General features: G+C 47.2%; 1 protein-coding gene, 1 long non-coding RNA gene and 1 pseudogene across 12 annotated transcripts; 2 read left to right on the top strand and 1 right to left on the bottom strand.

Annotated features, from left to right (window-relative positions):
* The first annotated feature begins 2367 nt into the window (after positions 1 to 2367).
* Positions 2368 to 8384, top strand: LOC127308247 (uncharacterized). Of its 11 annotated transcripts, none has more exons than XR_011746721.1 (6): positions 2368 to 2811; positions 3488 to 3540; positions 3694 to 3766; positions 4573 to 4677; positions 6731 to 7759; positions 8023 to 8384. XR_011746721.1 is itself a non-coding variant. In XM_051339028.2 (5 exons), the coding sequence occupies exons 2-5, from the start codon at positions 3543 to 3545 to the stop codon at positions 8176 to 8178; spliced, it is 390 nt and encodes a 129-aa protein (XP_051194988.1). In that variant the 5' UTR covers positions 2369 to 2815; positions 3488 to 3542; the 3' UTR covers positions 8179 to 8384. The 11 variants fall into 11 exon arrangements, 7 of the variants coding, with proteins under 7 accessions (XP_051194988.1, XP_051194986.1, XP_051194990.1 ...); XR_011746723.1 differs by having other exon boundaries at positions 2369 to 2815; positions 4573 to 4659; positions 7640 to 7759; XR_011746720.1 differs by having other exon boundaries at positions 2369 to 2811; positions 3658 to 3766; positions 4573 to 4659; positions 7640 to 7759.
* Positions 8385 to 10946: 2562 nt separating this feature from the next.
* On the top strand, positions 10947 to 13396 carry LOC127308244 (uncharacterized). The gene is made up of 3 exons (XR_007856366.2): positions 10947 to 11435; positions 11606 to 11709; positions 13105 to 13396. It is a non-coding gene; the product is annotated as an uncharacterized lncRNA (long non-coding RNA).
* A 767-nt stretch (positions 13397 to 14163) lies between these two features.
* On the bottom strand, positions 14164 to 17549 carry LOC127308250 (putative linoleate 9S-lipoxygenase 3; annotated as a pseudogene).
* Positions 17550 to 20654: the final 3105 nt, after the last annotated feature.

The raw sequence follows: 20654 nt of genomic DNA on the forward strand, positions 1-20654 counted from the left end.
CTGTTTTTTGGGGTCTACTGTAACTGCTTTGCGGATCCCTTGTTCTTTTTTACTTTATGCATGAAAAGACTGCCCCTATCAATTCATGTGTCGGTTCAATAGGGGCAACACTCATGAAATCATGCCAAAAACCATCAGAAACCCCAACTCCTTACCATGTAGTAGGGGCAAGTCCAAAATTTTGAGTATGAGTATTTATTTATTATATAAAAAAGTTATAATATAATTATATATGAACTAATGATCACACATACATTATATGTGCTTGAGAAACCCACAGAATCATGGATACTTGTGGTTGAGAAACATACGAATTTACAAAAGTTACAATTAAAAGAAGCAATATTTGAATTTTCATTAACAAAAAGACATGAAATTTTTTATTTTGAAAAATAAGAAAGCGAGCTACATAATCCTTTATGACATCATATGAAGGTTTATTTATTAGTCTATATCACTATCACATAGAACATTCACATAAGTGTACTTTTTAAATATTTGGGTGTTTAGTTGGGTATTCATCTGAATACAACTAAATTGAAGTACCCCTCCCCCCGTGTGGTAAGAACTTGGGTATACAAGGTTGTCATAAATAGGAAAATACAAAAATTTCTTTGGCATGGAGACCTAGGCCATAACTGTAGACCAGTATCCTAGACTCCTACATCTTAACCCTAATCTCGGTCTAACCCCTAAACTTACACCCTAAGCCCTAGCTTAGACACTAAACCGTATACCTAGTAACAGAAAAAATATCTCAACAAGTGACCGTAGGCACACTATTATGGAAATGTCTACGTTTCCCGCCTATTTTCGGGGGCTAGAGGGAGTTGTTTTGGGATTTACTTGTTTTCATTTATACATGAAATGACAGATAGATGTTACCTATCATTTCATGTGTCGTCTCATCGTAGTGGCGACGTGCTAGGAATTTTAGGTACTCATAGATTTCTCCATGAATTTCTTTTTTGGCAAGCCGTAACTTGCGAATATGATCATCGGTTGAGGCGATTCCTCAAGGCAATGGAAAACTCCCTTGGAGTTAGGGTTTCTCATACTTATACTTTTTGGATCTTGTTGCTCCATCGATCTCTACTTTTCATACGTCGTGGTCGAGGTTGTGAGATCAGATCCCTCGCGATTGAGCGAGAGGATAATAATACACAGAACATGATAGTGTCGATGACTATATATATATAGAAGTCATTCCTAAAGAAGATGAGGTCGAACCTTTCTACACCGAGTTGATGTTGTAGAGTTCCATAGCCATAAACCCTAGATCACACCCCTAAACCTCATCGGGTGCATCGATGTGACCGTCGAGTCCATCTTATAGTATTCAAGTCATGTATTTTCTGATGACCACACCGATAAGAAAGTTTGAGAGAAGTTCTTCATCAATCATCATCGTCGTGTCTTTGATCCGAACTTGTTGACACCAGCCCCTTGACGAACAAATAAATATGTCTCCGGCCCGCGGAGCAAAATTGACTTTGGATCATGAAAACATTCCTTCATATAGATGTCTTGAGAAAGTGGCGGGTAAGGGAGGCATAAAATCAACTCAAAAGGTTATGGTACACAAACATTCACACAAAAGAGGAAAAACAAGAAATATATAAAATACTATTTGGACTGCCATATATGAAAAATCTAGAAACACTTAGCGATAGAGAGGGCAGAGTACTCGTCGAAGGGACCTCGCCATCGGCAGCGCCGAGCTCGAATACATGTCCACCATTGTAAGCGCAATTTAGGTGCAGTGCTATCTCTCGATGACACACTATTGACATAACAAGATCAACATTAGCAATATCGACGGGAGGACGCCCCATGTGCCCTTGCTCGGCCAGTCTCCTCCTGATTGGGCGGAGTACAAGGTACGCCGAAGGAATCATGTCTTATAACTAAGCACAAGAAGATATTTTAAGCATGTGCTAATTAGTTTAGTAGCGGTAGAGTATAGTAAAACTAACTAAACCTTAGCACAAATAATATTGGTGGTGGTGTCTGCTAGCTTTGATGGTTCTCCTATCGCTTACAAATGACAATAACGACGTGTATGGAAGACTACTAGCTATCTGCGAGACGTGTGGATTTTATGTTGACTCGAAGTAATCTGCAGTCGCACTTGTTTGTAGGGCTAAAAAAATAAAAATAGTAGAGATCCTACATCTTTATTTTGCTGATGAAATGCACCGTGCTAGAGTATACTCGCGCGGGAAAAACTCGATCAAAATTCGTATCAGGCGTCTTGAGAGGATATGGACTCCAACTGGCCCAACAGCCCAACGTCGCAGCGCCGCGTGTTATCTGCCGTCCGATGCAGTCGACGGTTCACGCTCATCCTGCCCAGAACAAAACAACCCTAACCTACGCGCTCATTTTCTCCTCCCACTCACCTTTCTTTCCTCTCCTCTGACGAGAGAGGCGGCGCCATGGTCGCCCAGCTACCACGCCGGCGCGGCCGCGCTTGCTCGCCTGAGCTCGCACGCGTGCGTTCATCGAAGCGAGCGGCTCTGTCAATCTCGTCTTTCCGGGGTAGCGCGCGTGGCTGGGGCGGCTGCTGAACGCCGGTGATGGTGCGCCGGCAACCAGGACGCGCCGGCCACGACGCGTGCCACGGAGATTCGTCTCCCACCATGCGCCATCCTCGTTCCCTCCGCCGGCAAGGGAACACGGGAGAGCCGACCAGCAAGAAGAGATGGCGGCCAGGGGACTGCGGTGTGCTGCTGCTCGCCGGCCCCTTCTCCACAGCGCCGCCGGCGACCTCGTCCGCTACGAGATCGCTTCCACCGGCCAGCTTGCGCGGTAGGTGAGGACCCCTGTTTCCTCACTCCTGGTTCCTGGTTCAGTGCGCTGTGGGTCTGCCAAGAGCTGGCAATGGTATTCTGAATTTGCACTCCTCTGTGTGCTAACAAGTCCAGATTTTTAGGTGTCTATTTCCGTGTGAGTTAGATCAGGCTATACATTTTAGTTTAGGCTTGCTCTAAAGTCTAAACATTGACTCTTGTAAGCACAGGGTGCATCTATACACGGTCAGGATCCTGATTTTTAGATGTCTATTTCCACTTTTTAAAACCATGGTCAGGATGCATCTCTACACGGTGCTATTGCTGCCCGTTTGCTATATGAATTTGCGGAATCAATACTTGCGATCAGTTTCCGCTGATTGCTATTTCATTACAGTTGGGAAAGTGTAGCACTGTTTCAATGAATGAATCTGTGTGGAATTGTTAGACATCAGTAGTATTCTTGCCCCAGTATTGTAAGTTCCCATTTATTTGTTCACTTTATTAGGATCTGGATTTATCTGTTGGCTGTTTCCATGCATGCAATGGCCACCACGGACACTATGGTATTAGATAATAGCTGCTGCAAGCTGGGGAAGGCAGTAGTGTTACTGCGCTCTAGTCTAGATTATATGTGTAGTGGTTTATTATTCCTTTTTAGATAAAATCTTACCCAGCATATACACAATTGGCAGGTTTTTTGAAGGCTGATGCAGCTCGCAGGGGTTGCAGCGATGCCCTGCCTGCGGTATGGACACCAAAGGCTTTCATCTGCTCATCTCATTGATAACGTGTGTGTTTTTCCATAGTAGCTTTATTGTAGTCGTTTCTTTTCTAATATGCCATCTTCTTCGAACCTGTGAAGTGCTTACGAAAATGCCATGCGGCTGCTGCTGAACAGGTCGTGGCGGCGAGTTCACCGCACTGCACCCTTAGTGGTGGCGCTATCTCGGTTTTGGCTACAATTCTCTCAGGTGATTCCTTGAGTCGATGTCCAGTGTCTGGCCATTAAATTAATTATATATGGACCTTTTCTGGTACTAGTTTGTGCTACTGGTGATTTTGTTTCCCTGCTTGTTCTTTCCCCTTTGCACAATTTGAAAGATGTTTCCTTTGCCAATTCCTTGTATACCATTTCCTAGATGACCAGTTTTCTGTTTTTGCCAATTCCCAATATGTGTATGTGATGTCCATGGTGCTGGATATATACAAGTCAGTAGCTTAATCCAGCTTATTTGGGTTGTGGAGTTTATTTGTGTTGTACATTAACACACCAATATCGTTTATTTGAGCAAGCAGTGCCTTTGTGTTGTACATTAACACACATGTACAATAATGTCTTTTTGCTCAATCCATGCAGTTTATAATCTGGAGGAGTAATGTTTCTTCTCATTCTACCAATTGCAACTTGTAGTATGGTTTGCTTGATATATTCTTATGTTGATATTCAGTTATGGTAGTGTTTATGTGTTTCTGATGTGCAATTTTCTGCTAACAAGAGATTCTTATCTTTTAGATTCTCCGGTGCATGCATTTTATAGCTGAAATTCTCCTTCTTTTTGCCAAACTAAGATCAATGACAGCCGCCGTTAAATTACTTGTAGCCCGCCACTTGTAAAAATTTGGTAATGTTGCCATTCAAATTTAGTGGTGCTGCTCAGCGAAGCAAAGCTAGTTTATGTGGTTCGTGTGATTTAGAGCAGATTTTTTACCTCTTATGTTATTATAAGATAGATAAGGACAGGGTGTGTTGACTAACCCTGAATTGTTTTTCTTCAAGGGCAAGGAGGACGACTAAATGACAGACAAGATGGAAGTAGTATAGGTGTAGTACTGAAGCTTGAGTACCTAGGAACAAATAATACAGGTATCAGTTATTCTTTGATTAGAGCATGTCTAGTAGAGCCCCTAAACCCCTAAATCTGTAAAAATAACCGCTTTTTTACAGTTTTTGACGAAAAAATCGCAAAGACTAGAGCCCCTAAAACTGTAAAACTGTAAAAAAATTCCCAGGTCGGACCTGGGAATCCCTTGTTGGCCTGTAGAAACAAGGATTGGGCAATCCAACCCGTCCCCGACCTGCAAACGCCTCCGACACGCGCGGGAGGGACATTTCAGCTCGTTCCTCTTCCTCCCTCTTCCTCCCGGCCTCCTCCCGCCGCCGCCGCCGCCCTCCAGCCCCGCCGCCGCCGCCCTCCAGCCCCGCCGCCGCCGCCCTCGGCCCTTTGCGCCGCCGGCCTCGCCGCTTCGCCGACCTCGCCGCTGCGCCGACTGCGCCCGCCGCGCGCCGCCGGCCGCCGCCGCGCGCGCCGGCCTCCGCCCGCCCGGCCTCGCCTCCCGCCTCCGGCCCGCCTCCGCCCGCCTCTCCGCCGCGCCCGCCTCCGCCTCGCTTTCCGCCCGCCGGCCCGCTCGCCTCACCGCGCCGGCCTCCGCCGCCTTCGCCTCGCCCGCCCCGCCCTCCGCCCCGCCCTCCGCCCACCCGCCGGCCTCCTCGCCGCGCCCGCCTCCTCCCGCCCGCTCGGCGCTTCGCCTCCTCCCGCTTCGGGCCTCCTCCCGCTGCGCTTGCCGCCGGCCTCCGCCCGCCCGCCCGGTATGTTCTTTTTTTTCTTCTTTTGTTTCATTTTTTTGTTTCATTTTGTAGCACTAATTGATGGTTGATTTTTTTGCAGATGGAGATGAACAACAACGTTGTCATGGACTCGATGTCGGATTCGTCGGATTGGTCGACATCCGACGATTCCGACATTGATGAGTTGTTGCAAGACGATGATGTCGAGATGATGAGCCTCCTCGTCGAGGTGCAATCGTTTGAAGACCGCGCGAAGGCCGATGGATCGAGGAGAGGGTCGACGATGGGGCGAACCACCATCTACCGGAACCGCGCTCTCGGACACGAGCATTTGATGGAAGACTACTTCGCCGAGGTACCTACGTACCCTCCTCGCCTCTTCCGCAGAAGGTACCGAATGCGCCGTAGTCTATTTGTGAAGATTGTCATCGACTGTGAGGCGGCCTCCACATATTTCAAGCGTCGTAGATCCGCCGCCGGTATCCTGCTCGGCATCTTCCGGCAAAGGGAATGCATACATCATTTGCTGTGAGCACGGCGACACGCCGCTCCCAACTCCCTGTGGATCAACAATTTTCTTCATCGTGCAATCAGCAAAACCTTGTCCAGAAAAGAGGCTCATTTCACAAGGGCACAAGAGGCAGCCCGCAAGGATATAGAGAGAGCTTTTGGTGTCTTGCAAGCAAGGTTTGCCATAGTTCGGGGTCCGGCTCGGTTTTGGGACAAGAAAACCTTGGTGGACATCATGAAGTGTTGTGTGATTCTACACAACATGATCCTAGAAGATGAGAGGGGGTTAAACTTGCCTTGTTTCTATGACAATGTTGGCACACGTGTGCAACCGGAAAGAAACCCTTCTCGTGTAGAAGCTTTTCTTCAAGCACATCGTGAGATTGAAGATGCAGCCACTCATGGTCGTCTCCGTGATGATCTAGTCGAGCACCAGTGGCATTTGGATGGGCAGCGCCGTGCCGCATGATTTACCTTTGTTCTATTTGATTCGAACAATTATTGTTGTATGGTCCAACATTGTTGTAACAATTTGAATGATTATTGTTTTATGTGCGCGAATGTACTATTTGGTGTTGTAATAAATAACTACAATGCTTATTGTTTTATGTGAAATGTGATGATATTTGTGATATGTGAAATGATGATATGTGATGAAATCTGTGATATGGCATATGACAGTTTTAGGGGTTGGGGTTGAGCCAAAGACTAGAACCCTCAAACTGCATTATTTAGGGGTTTAGGGGTTCTACTCTTTACCCCTGTTTTTCAACCTGTAAAAGTGCACAAAAATGGCTATTTCCAACCTGTAAAACTGCTATAGAGGTTTGAGGGTTTAGGGGCTCTACTAGACATGCTCTTATAAGCATTAGCTGCACAATGGTAAGCTTCCTTTAGCTTCTGAAAGTCGATTTGAACTCTAAGACATGTTTAATGTGCATGAAATTCTTTGTTTGGTGCATCTACCATCTTAACCCTGGAATGCGTGTAGAATTTGGTCTTTACTAGATCCTTGTTTCTGCTTGTTAGTAATGTCAGTCCGTGTAGAATCTTGATCTGTTATTATTTCAAAAAGAAAGCCGTCTTAAAGTCTTGGTCTGTGTAAGTCTTTTCTCGCTTTGTTTCTCTTTGGGACGTTTTTGTTTGTTCCCAATGTGGTGAATAATCAACTCGTTCTAGTTGTTCAAGATGTGTGAGACCAATCTCAAGACGAGCAACATTTTTTAATCTGTATGTTGTTTTACTGGCTGTATATATTGCGTCATGGTCCTTGTTATTCACATGAAACAATCTGGTACTGCCGCATAGTACTTGTTTCCGGCAAGATATTTCTTTCTATTTTGCAGCCTTGCATCTCAGTGCCACAAGGTGTCGATAGCTATCCACGTGTCGATTTGGTGTGTTTTTTAATATCAATTGCACCTTTATCTTGAATAGCCACTGTTATACATCCTTTGCATTCTTTTGTTTGTGTTGTACATTTTGAATTAGCTCTAGCGAAGCCCTAATTGAGCTAAGCAGAGTGGCAGATTCCACTTGTGTAGGTACTATTTTTGATATTGCTACTGTGTTGTGTTCATATGGTTTTCGTTGCTGTTTATGAACTACAATCAGTCTCGAGTCTGCAATTAGATCCAATCCAGAACATTTTGATACAATCCCTCATTTTGTGTATCCATGTTTATTTGTCTGCATCTTGTTTCTTTCCTCAATCTTGTTTCTGTCTATGTATGTGTGTTGTACTAACCATGAATTGTTTTTGTTCAAGGACAAGGAGGACGACTTAATGGCAGACAAGATGGAACCAGTACTTAATCCGGAGTACCCAGAGACAACTGAGACATGTATCGGTTCTTCTTCGTTTCTTATAAGCATCAGTTGTACAATGGTGAGCTTCCTGTAGCTTCGTAAAGACAATTTGAACCTCTGAGACATTTTTAATCTGCACGGAAAATGTTTGTTTTGGTGCAGCTGCCATCTGTATAGAATCTTGATTTGTTAGTGGTAAAAAACGCCGCCTTAAAGGTTTGGTCTGTACGAGTCTTTTCTTGCTTTTGTTTCTCTTTGAGCCATTTTGTTCATTCCCAAATGTGGTGAATAAAGTTTTGCTTTATATATTCAATGTGGATTCATTCCTCTGCTTGTTTGTAGCTGGTGCGGCTGATGGACGATGGATGGCTAGCTGCTCGGCATGATCTTGGTCACTGCCTCACTGCAGCAGTAGCCTGCTGCTCCAGGAAGCCACCAGCAGAGGATGGATGGCAAGGCTCTTGCTTATCCAATGTAGACCAAATGCGTCGCTGGTAAGCGATGATGAGGTGGTGTTACTCGAACCCTCCAGCAGAGGACGGAGGAGCTGGCTGGTCTGCAGCATGGTGCACCCTTTTGTTGTTGCTGCATGTTGACGACCTATGAGGGGTCGATTTGTGAGCGGATGATGAGTCGAGCGGTGGTGTTATTATTATTATTATTATTATTATTATTATTATTATTATTTTACTGTTTTTGATGTCTGATAGTGAAGTCAAGACGTCATATAGTTCCATGGTCTTGCTGTCTAACGTGGAGCTAAAAAAAAGGGCAAATGAAATTGGAAAATTTCAAGTTTCAAATTCCTTTGCTTTTGAAAGTGATATCTGAAAATTTGCATGGTTTTGCTTAGCTCGCCAGGAAAGTTTGGTACTCTATCCGTGACAAAGAAGTCCGCCTATGATTGTCTGAGTGGTTGAGGGTGTTTTTTCATGTCCGAGGAGGACCATTTTTATTTCAGGGCGGTGATGAACGATGGCATGCATTAGCAGAAGGTTTGACCGACCATCTGGCGAATACGAGCGAGACGAGACGTATACACGGCGACCTCCTTGTATGTTATACAGTGGTGGCCCCTGAGCTGTATACACGACCGGTTCGAATTCTCCCTGCGTAAACCCTAGTGGGCGCCGGGCGGCCATGGACGTTGATTCCGCTTTCGTGTGTGAGGGTGTGAGTCTTGTAACCATGAAGAAAAATCGTGCGCTATGTTGACGCTAATAGCGCGCTATAACATAGATAGAGTGCCCACGCCAATTTAATCAGTGAACAATGCCTTGTTAATAATAGCGCGTTATAGCGCGCCAATATAGCATGCTAATAACGTATTTGAGGACGCTTGGTTTTGATGCACAACTAGTAATGGCGTTTCGGTCTAATGTAAAACAAAAAACAATTATTTGTGGTTCTAGTTATTTCAAGACCGTGTGTGTGTGTGTGCAGCTGTGCATCAAAAGATCGGGCCAATCAGATCTAGCGAAGTCTCCTCCTCAATCGGTATTCCTCCTTGAAATAGGCTTTCGCTCCGCTATATTAATATAGCAACCGCGCCTCCTTGCCACGTGTGCGGGAAATGGCCGGCCGACACCGCACGAGCAACGCCCGGCGGCACATGCCGGCGACGGTGGATTGAGGGGGAGGAGAAGTGAGGACGGACGGTGACGCTAGGGTTAGCTCCCTGCTCCCTCTCGCCCGCGCGGGGGACGAGAGAGAGCGCGAGCCGTAATACTGACTAAGAACCAGGCAATTGAGAAATTCCCTCAATCGGTATTCCAATTCCAAGAGAAAGGAAGATGAAAATGAAAATAAAAAATGAGCGACCATTCTTTGTGGACCAAATCTGTGCGACCCTTCCTGGCTGGAGCCAGGCTGGCAGCAGTAGGCGCTGGATTTCAGCTTCCACTTCATTCCTTGGCACTTGACAGCGACAGAAAAAGAGTTGTACTACAACGCAACCGCGCGTGCAGACTCGGCGCAGCCATATTTAGCTTTCCTGCAAGAAGTTGCACCGACGCACCCATGATGTGTCCTTGGTTTTGCGTACGTCCTATGGCGGCGTTTGAGGCTGTCGGGAATTAAAGGATGCGCTCGAGTTTTTTTTTTTTTTTTTTTTGAGGTAAAGGATGCGCTCGAGTTAATTAAAAGGAAGTGAACATCTGGAGCCAAGCTGGCAAAGCACCAGGCAGGCCAGCAATTAATCCAGTTAACTGATGGACGGAATACGTAGCCCGGCGCGGGGGATCGATCGATAATTACTATTACATGCATCCGCGCCGCGGGCAGGAATACGAACGCAGCACACGGAAAAGAAAAGAAAAAAAAGACCTCGGCGTGGAATTAAAGGCGTGCTCTGTTTGGACCCCACCCGTGACCGACGAGACGACAGGCGGGACGGAGAAGCGAGCGCGGGGTGTCCACCGAGTCGATGGATGCTCTTGCCGCGTTTGCCGGCCAAGTCCGTGGATGAGGTGTGCAGCTCGGGATTTTGGCCCACGAGCACACCCAACACGGCAAAGTAAAACAAAAGGAGGGCGGAGGCCAAGGGATGTGCGAGCCCATCTTGCCGTGTGAATTGACGATGGAGGCCCAGCTCTGGGTTTCGCTTCTCCACAGGACTCGATCCCCCAACGGAAGCGCCACCGGCGCCGTCGCCTGCCGCCATGCTCCGCCTGCGAAGCTGCGTCCTCACCCATCTCCTCTCTTCTCACCCCGCCGCCTCCCCTCTCCACCGACTACACTCAGCGGCTGCCTCCCCAAGCTCCGCGTTCGCCGTCGAGCAGTACCTCGTCGACACCTGCGGCCTTACCCGAGCGCAAGCCCTCAAGGCCTCCACAAAGCTCTCCCACCTCAAGTCCCCCACCAATCCCGACGCTGTCCTTGCCTACCTCGCCGGCCTCGGCCTCTCCAGCGCTGACATCGCCGCCCTCGTCGACAAGGATCCCGAGTTCCTCTGCGCCGGCGTGGAAAGAAACCTGGCACCCACCGTTGTCCAGCTCACCGGCCTCGGTCTGTCCCATTCCCAGATTGCCTGCCTCGTCTCGCTCGCCCCCGCCAAAATCCGCCGCAGATCCGTCGTTTCCAGGACGCACTACTACCTCTCCTTCTTCGGCTCCTCCCAGAGCTTCCTCCAGGCGATCAAGCGCTGCCCTCGTCTCCTCTCGGCCGACCTCGAGAATCCAGTGAAGCCCAATGTCGCGTTCCTGCAGGGGTGCGGGCTAGGTGCTTGCGATATTTCCAACACAAGTCTAGGTGTGCTACGTGGCTCTGGAATGTTCAGGCTCCTGCTGCGTGGTGGCGGGCTTCTGAGCCACGGGAATTTTACAGCCAGAATGGAGAATTTGAAGAACACCTTCAGGTGGTCGGATGCTGAGCTCATCACTGCCGTGTCCAAGAATCCGATGGTGCTCAAGAGGTCTAAGGAGGCGCTGGAGAGCAGCTCAAAGTTGCTCATCTCTGAGATCGGGTTGGAACCGGCATACATTGCTCGTCGGCCGGCAATGCTCAATTACAGCCTGGAGGGCCGGATCAGACCCCGGTACCACGTTTTAAAGTTTCTTAAGGGAAACGGATTGCTAGATCGTGACCGGGACTACTATTCTGCATTCAAGGTGACCGAGAAGGTATTCGTGGACAAGTACATATGCCCTCACAATGAAGTTGCGCCGCACCTTGTTGAAGACTATGCCGCCGCTTGCAGAGGGCAAGTGCCAACTAATTTCAGATTTGCTTGAACCAAGGACAGGCTATGAGAATTGGTAACTGTGTGTTGGGTTGTCTGCTGTTACATGTCTGTTTGATGCTGGTTTGGTCATTGCTAGTGTGGGATGAAGCTAATAATTTTATTCTTAAATACTGACATGTTAACGGCATTATTCAGTAGAGAAGAAACCATGGCTTGGTTGTGAACTTGTTTGTCCTACTGCAGGTTTTAAGCACACACATTGGATCTAAGAAATTGTGAGACCAGACCATTCTCCAACACATTAAATTTTCTACCTTCAGTTTAGTGCATTGGGACAATAAGCCAAGGTAAGGATGATGTCTTCTTCGTTGTGGTAACGAACTCCTGATTGTTCTATTATTTTGTCGCACTTCATAGTTGATAATTGGAGGATCTTTCCAATGCATGCCCAAATTTAGATAAAAAGTCTTTTGGGGAGCAACTCGAGGGGATGTTGCCTCTTGTTGTTAGCAATTCCTTTTTAGGACCCTAGTATCAATTCACCTGGCTTTGGATTAATCTATTCTTCAACTGTGGTCTCACAAAAAACAACGTTTTCATTTGCTCATATGCAGATTCACAACGATCTGTTTTTGCTTAAACTAACTAAATCTAAATGTATTCGTTCATCTATTAAAAGTGTCTGGAAGTGAGTTCTCTAGGTTATGCTAGAACAAGATGCCTTTAGTTCAATCACAGATAACATTTTGGAGCTATTGGTCATATTGGAAACACCTCTTTGGGCTGCACGATGAGATGTGCAGTGGCTCATATCTGTACATGTATCTGCTAAAGAGAGATGCTCACTTAACTAAACTTTGAACTATCGCATGGAGGAGCATCTTAAGCATTGGCATCATTTATGTAAGTAAACATTCAGACGCATGCCCCCATGGTCTGTGGTACAGGTTCCACTAACATTTCTCTAATATATCTGTTCAATAGTTGATCTGAAGATTACATAAATGCTTGCTTGCTCATCTTTGTGAAAAAAAATCATCTCCTAATATCTAATTTCTTTATGAAGTGTATGTGTTAGCATTTTACACTATTTAGTGAGGCATATAAATAGATCCAGGTCAAATGCAATATTTTACAATATTTACTGAGACATTGATCCAAGCCAGGTTCAAGAATAGAAATGCATACATTGTTTGTTTGTTTGTGTAGTTCATTAAAATACCTATTTACCTATGGTTTGGTTCATGCTGCCTCCTGTAGCCATCATCTCCTCCGCTTGGCATCAAGGGAGATTTGCATCCATGTATGATTTCCTGGGAGTAGCGCTGTTGGCCTAGTGACATGGTGCGGAGAGACAACGATGGAACGGTGATTCCGTTTGCTTGGGACACAATCGACTGGTGTGTACCGGTAGGAGTTATTGCCTGCTTGGAAGGCGCACGTAAAACTGTAGTCAATGATGAGCCGATGATAGTGATTCCCTATTTTACAACATAACCAAGAACATAGTGGCACAACAAGTGGTACTAGGTACAAAGTACAAACAAGGACCCAAAACTGTTATTCCAGTATCAGGCCCCATATGCTCAACATACTGCTTTCACATCTATGTAAAATTTACTCACATGATCTTCCATTCAAATGCCTTCATTATTTGCAGTTTCTGAACACAGTATTGGTGCTTTTCTGATTTTTTTTCAGCTGACAAACCTGTCCTAACTTGCTGCACATTTCTTGTTCAGTGTCTATGGCAAGAATAAGCGTTGGTGTACAGACAAATCCTTCAGTTTCTGATCGAGTACTTGAAGGACTCAGATGGATCAGTTGTTGGTGATCGGCAAGCTGATTGGTCCGTACCTCTGCCACCACTTCTAGTTCCCATTTCCACCAGTCAGTTTCTCCCTTTCTTTGACCATATTTGGTAGTACTATTATGAGATATCTTTTTCTACACCATGGGGAAGAATTAGGAAATAAGTGTTGTATGGCTGTAGCTACTGATTACCTTTTTTAGTCTGGTTATAGTTTTCTATAATTTAGGCAATGCTCATCAGTGCTTGACGTGCTATAATTGAAGGCATGCCAGTTGGTTTGATAAGAGTTTTAGAAAACTTTGTATACAATTATATAAAACGGAAGTAGGAAATAATACACCCATATCCAAATGAATCTATCTTCTACCGTAAAGAGTAAATGAATATATATTCTACTATAAACAGTATGCAAACTTGCGTACATGTCTGATATGCAAAGTTTCTTGATACAATCGTTAGAATCACTCAGAATATGGTGAAAATGGTGAGCATGGCATTGGGGTTATAAAAGAAAATCTTGCGGAGGTCTGGTGGTATCTTTCTGTCATTTCCCATCTGAAACATTTATCTGCTAAACCAAAAGAGTCAAAACTGATGTGTTGCTAATCGGAAGAGCGAAGAAAATGTAGAAATCTAAGAGACCATGCTAATTCTATATAATGGACAAACATCAAATGAATCATTTGTGATAGTGGAACATAGCATACATTCTACCACAATATAGGCAATTGATTGTAGTTAACCGCTCGATTAGATGTTATCATAGCTGGTTCAGAAACCTTATGTGATTCTTGTTGATCCTCTTTGTCAAGGCTGTTTTCTCCTGCTCATGGTGACATCTTCTTCTCCGGTGATGTCTCCCGTTGCCTCCTCCAGTCATGCTCTAATACCAAATCTTTGGCCAGGCTCGATTACACAACACAATCTCATGGGCATTTTTGGCACTCACACAAACATGGAAGAACACACCAATACACAAAGGGAGATGTTTTGGGACACATTAACCTTGAGTCTTTTCTGCTTTTTATTTTATTTATTCAAGCTCAAAATATTTGCCGACTACAAGGCGATGACCCGCTTCATCAATAGAAAGGTAAGCATACCGCAGCCTCAACGTGAACAAGCACGCTCGGGCACATACGTACGCGTGCACATCCACGTTCCTTATTTGCAATGAGAAAATAAACAGTCGAGAAACATATACGACAGAAATATTACCATCAACATTGATCAGATGGAGATGCTGTTGGGGATGCCCTTGGCCGTGATCCCGGTGGCGCTCTCGCCATCGATGTCAGAGGTGTTGGGATAGAGCAGCATGTAGGGGAACTGTGCTGGCCCATTCCGGTTCTTGAGATTCTCATCCTTGTTCCTACTTATGATACTCTTTTCAATGTCGATCAGGCTCTTGCTGAACTTGTCGAACACCTTCTTTGCCCTGTCATCTGATGTCCAGTGTGGGTCATCGCGCTGCCCTAGGTACACCTCGTCAGAGGAGTGGTTGGACAGAACCTCGATCACAGACACTCCAATGATGCTCTGGAGCTGGCTCGTGATGGTGTGGATGAAGGCCATGTCCGGATTAGTCTCCACCTCCTGGTACTCCTTGGTTCCTAGCTCCGGCATTGGCCGCCGGCTCACTGTTGGGCGGTTAGGGAGGTAGCCAGCATAGGAGTACTGGCCAAAGTTGACGGCAGCGTGCAGCGCGGAGGCGATCCAGATGATGGTAGCGCAGACCCGACAAGCTCCTGCACTGTTGTCATTTTGGGCCACCAGGGCTGGTCCTTGATGTCGCCATGGCCGACCTCACGCACCTCCTTCCACCAAGCCTGCAGCTCGGCGTCGTCTTGAACCACACTGTCACTTGGGTAGTAGATCTTGACGTACTCCTCGGCCCAGTTCTCGATGGCTGACCAGACAGCAAGCCCGTCCACCGCGTACGGGTAGTCCTTGATGAGCAGCGACACTCCACAGGGGCTGGTGGAGTCATGCTTCGCCACACCCCTCTTGATGAGGTCTACCGGCAGTGCCTGCTCGGTGAAGTTCCAGTTCTTGTAGACGTCAGAGGAGATTCTGAGTGCGTACTCACCGGGGCAGACAGTCATCTCAAAGAAGCCGCCAGCGCTGATGAGGACTTGGCGTGCTAGGGCGTTGATCATCATGGTGTCGCGGTAGTGCGGCTGCAGGAGCTTGTAGATTGGGTGGGTGACGCTGAGCTGCCGGTTGGTGGCGATGATGAACGGCTCGATCACCGCATGGGTGTGGAGCCAGTGGCTGATGAGCCCGTGCCAGGCGGAGTCGTTCACGGCGGCGTAGGCCTTGGCCAGCTGCCAGATGGTGTCCTGGACCTTGTTGTCCGACTCGGAGCCTGCAGAGGAGGGGGGCGTGTAGACCTTGCTGTCGGCGCCGACCACTTTGGTGCCGATTTCATCAAGGCGTGGCCTGCTGAGCTCGATGGTGATTGGCTTGAGGGTGTCGTCGTCCTGCAGGATGAGCAACGTCCTGGTGGCGTAGACGAAGGTGTTCTCGAGGCTGTTGATCTTGAGCAGCTGAGGTATGAAGTTGTCGTGGTGGTCCAGGATGAAGAGCCTGCCGTCGGTGATCGCCTTGTCGACGGTGAGCTTGCCGAGGTAGGGCTGGATGTGCTCCACCTTGATGGTGCTGGTCTGGTCGCCGTACCCGTCAAGCTTGCTCCTGGGAGGAAACTCCTGCAGGCGCGTGATGATGTGCGGGTTGAGGCCGGCGAGCATCTCGCGGGCAAACTCCTCGTCCGTGCGCCACGCGAGCTTGTCGTTCTTGATGACCTCTGGCATGGGCATCTTCAAGAGGTAGGAGCCGCCGGAAGGGCAGATGCTCTTGAGCGGCGGGAAGACTTTGAACATTAGGTCCATGACGGGGACGTCGGGGATCTTGATCCCGCCCTCGTAGAGCTTGTACATGTCCTCGAAGTCGTCGAACTCGCGTGGCACAGCGGTGTCGAAGAGCTCCCTGGCGAGGGGGAGGATGCCGGCGCTGATTGCCTTGAGGAGGTAGGAGGTGAAGTCAGCCTTCTTGACGTGGTTGAAGCACTCGTCGCGGGGCACGTAGAACTGCTGAAGCACGGGCACGACGTTGCGGCTCTCGCACGTGGGATCGCTCTTCATGGGCTTCCTGCCGGTGCGGCCGCGGCGCGGGTAAGGGTAGGGGCTGTCGGGGCCGCCGAGGGTGGGGCGGGGGCTCTTGTTGTCGGGATCGCCGAGGTCGTTGTAGAGGTCGTAGCGGTAGACACGGTCGTGGTCTTGGTAGGCGCGGTCGTGCTTCTGCTTGGGGTGGTCGCCTCGCAGGATCTGGAGCTCCTCCTCCCGGTACGGCTGGAGCAGCACCGGCATGTTGCTCGGCAGGCAAGTCTGCACCGCATTGCATATGCTTGTCAATTTTTTGTTCATTATTCTTGTTGTTGTTGGTATAGAAGTGAATTCAGGAAATGAAGCTAGACTCGTACATCGTTGGTGAAGAAGACTCGGTCGTAGTGGTACTTGTCGGTGTTGTAGACCCATGAGTTTGCGATGAAGACGATGGGGCCGTGGTGGCCGGGGACGTGGTCGATGGTGATGGTCTTGAGAAGGAACTGGGTGGCGTGGTAGTTGCGGACGATGACGGCGCCGGGGAGGCCCTGCTTCTTCACGTCCCAGTCGAAGGTGACATCGTAGGTGGTGTCGCTGTGGGTCATTGGGGGCAAGTGCATCACCCAGTGTTCCACGCGCTCCTCCTCACCCACCAGACCCCGGCTGGCGTCGTCTGTACATCGATGATGGCCCATTCTTGTTAGCTGCTTAGCTAATTAGCTATATTTCACTTTATTTTTAAAAAACTGTAGAAAGAAACCTATATGAGTATTTTTTGCACTGATACTTTGATCGGCGAATAATAGATGGCCGGAGACTATTACCATGATCATTTTCTAAACATTATTACAAAACGCTTGTTGAGCATGTTCTAGATCTTCATGAAAGACATAGATAGATATAGTATTTGTGACTCTTGATATCTATTTTGAAAGGAGGGAAAGGAGATCATGCTAAGTAATACTACTAATGCAGTAGGTAGGCTAATATATAGATGGATGTATATATGCATGTATTCAGATGTTAATTACTTTGATCGGCGACGGTGGAGCTGATGAGCTGACAGGTGACGCCTTTGGTGGTGAACTCATCCCAGGTGTCGTGGCTGAGGGGGGCGCCGCCGGAGTGGTTCAAGTCGAGGACGTTCCTGCGCTGGAGCAACACCTTGCCCTTGAGCTGCGCCCGAGTAAACAATCCGAACATCTTGGCTAGCTCGATCACTCTCACTCCCAAGCTAACTAAGCTTAGTGATTAGTACTTGGCAACCTGGTTGTGCTTGGGATGGAAAGCTCACGAGCTGCTGCTGCCTATTTATAGGAACTGAAGAACACAGTGCTGTGCTGGAGCTATAGCTTGCTGCAGTACCGTACGTGCGTGCGTGTTACACGGGCGCGCGCGCCTACCCTTGTTCTGTACCTCGATCCACGTCCTCCTCCTGGCTTCCAATTCGCAGGGCACGACGTGTGGACGGCAGGCTGGCGTCGATCGCTCACATTATCGCCTCTCATCGATACAGCCGATTCAGTCGCTGCCTTGCATGGAAACCTCGTGAATTACGCATGTGTGTACATCGTAGACGGCCCAATATATCACCCGGAGACGGAATTGAAGAAAATGCATGAATTAATTTGCCACCGATCCTCACTTGCTAACAAACAAATTCAACCCAGTAATAAATTTCTTACCTAAAAAAAGTAATTAATTTCTGTTACGGGAATCTGAAAACGCAAGACCTGAAATCTGACGCACATACTGTTGGGACTAGATGAATGCCCGTGCGTTGCTACGGTGCTCAAATTTCTTTATATAGACACTCCACTCCGATAACGCGTCACTTTACCCTGTAGTCCCCCGCTCCAACATTATTTGTGTTTGTATTTTCTCAAACTCTCGCAAATCACCATAATCATTCCCAAAGCCCATGATTTCAGAGTTGCTACAAACTAACAAAGAAATATAGCACGTACACACATCATTGGAAAAGAAAACAAATTGTACATAGCAACCGCGCGATCAATCTTTCCGGTTAGATTCTTAACATCGCCTTTTGAGTTGTAGTACTCTACTACATGCTGAGTTTTTAAAATTCCGAATCCTTTCTTCGTAGTCTTAAAGATGATGTGTGGCCATCTTGAATCCTAAAAAGTCTATGTGAGGCTGTGAAAAATATATTGGTTTGCAAAAGCATGTAATAGCCTTTTGCATACAAATGGATATATACATTCTAAACATTGTCCTTTGAGTCATAGTACTGAGTTACAAACAAACTGGATTCTACATAAATTTGGAAATCTTTTCCGGATAACATCAATGTTATGATCAGTTCTTACCTGAAGTTGACAGAGAAATTAGAATAATGTTGGAAGCAATGAAGAGATTTCTTCAAATAAAATCTAGCATATAAACATACGATAACACAAAGTAATTGAGTCCTAGAAGACGCCCACCCATCTTTTCCTCGGAGCAATCAAATAATAGCACAAACTCAGGAAATATGTAGCTTTCTTTAAAAAAGGAAAAGGAAAACATCAAGTGTCATAATTTTTTGAACTTAGGACTTCCACTTATACTTATTACAAAAATGAAAAAAACGAAGTGAGCTTACCTCATTCTCTAATGCACCGAGAAAATTTATGTTGCACTTCTTGTCACAACTTCTTGTAATACCTTCGTAGTTATCTCAGGTGGAACAATTTTCCCTTCCTTTTATCAGGTTACCAATCACTTCTATGTAAAAAACATAAGGTGACGAAAATAGCTAAGTGTAATAACTAAATAGTTATGAATGTAGCCTATGTGGTAGAGTGGGTTTGTTGCACAATCTCAGAATGAGACATGATTTCTACGCACAATAGATTCAATGCTGAGACATGCATGTAAACCCAAAATAGCCCAAATATTACTACAGTGTGTTCCTTCTCCATTTCCACGATCATCTGTTGACTGTCATAAAGTGAGAAACCATGAAATAAAAGCATAATAATAGGTAATGATACTATGGAAAAGAAGTTGTAAATATCATTTCATAATTTGGATGTTACCTAAAAAATAGATACAGATGCAACTTTCTTGCCACTCAAAATGTTCTCAATAGCATTCTGCAATAGGAACAACCATATCCATGAAAGAAAGCATGTGAGGATTGAATCTAGGCCCGGTAACAAAAAGGCAAAATTCGTTAGAACTTTGGGTAGGCAGGTGGAGAGAATCCGTAGTGGTGTCTTCCTCCACCATACCTCCTTGCTCCTCCGCGGCCACACTATCTCCACCCTGCCTCCCAGTGGCCCGCAATAGTGCCCTGTTTTGGCATCACGGTGATCCGTTATGTGGTGACACTGAGTACTGAGGGACGAATCAGATGTTTAGTTTTCACCTTCAGGTACACAACAACACATATCCCCACCGTGTTAACCTCCGAGTCGGATAATTTCCACCAACATGCCCGTCTTATGTCCATTGTTCACCCGTCGCGCATCTCCGAGCTGTCCATCGCCTGCTACGTCTTCTCCTCCTCGCCTACTGATGGAAGCGCAAAGGCCTTGATGGGGTCCTAGATGCGCGTGGGCCTTGGCATGGTGCCTGCGGCTTCCTGGTGGGACATCGACAATCCGTGCGACCAAACCTTCTTTCTGCATCCCACGGTTATCCCTATTGCGCTCCGGTGTTGTTCCTTTTCTACACAAAAATAAAAATAGGAATACAACAATGTATTCGTAGCTTCGTATGATCATATTTGTAACCCTTGTATCCCTGGCGGGAACCTCATGGACACGCCGAGCCACGCCGGCAAGGACGAGACACCGCTGCAGGTCAATCTCAATGGCATCACCACCATCATTGGCAAGTTTGGGTTTGCGGTGACCGTGCTCACCTTCATCATGCACATGGATCTGTTTCTGTACGCCAAGGCAGATTCCCTCGGCGGACTGCTGACTGCTGACATGGGGGATGGACGAGGCGCTTTTCGTGCTCAACTTCTTCAGTGTGGCCGTCACCATCATCATCGTCGCCATCCTAGAGGGCCTGCCGTTTGCCGTGACGCCCAGCTTGGCGGTCGCCATGAAGAAGCTCATGCAAGAGTGCGCGATCATTCGGCACCTCTCGACATGCGAGACAATGGGGTAAAAAGGCATTTGGAGCGACAAGACCGACACACTTACCACCAACCACTGGTCGTCGAGAAGGTCAACTCCGCCAAGGACTTCGAGGAGCTCAACTCCGCAACGATATGGGAGGTGTTCGCGGAGCTTCTGCTGGAGGGCGTCTTCCAGTGCACTTGCTCCAAGGTCGTCCGCGGCAAGGATGGCACAAACACTGTCCCGTGCATGCCGCACGCCTACCGAGATGGCCATCCTTGAGTTTGGGCTCCGGCCTC

The sequence above is a fragment of the Lolium perenne genome, chromosome 6 (assembly GCF_019359855.2).
Source record: "Lolium perenne isolate Kyuss_39 chromosome 6, Kyuss_2.0, whole genome shotgun sequence".
Lineage (NCBI taxonomy): Eukaryota > Viridiplantae > Streptophyta > Magnoliopsida > Poales > Poaceae > Lolium > Lolium perenne.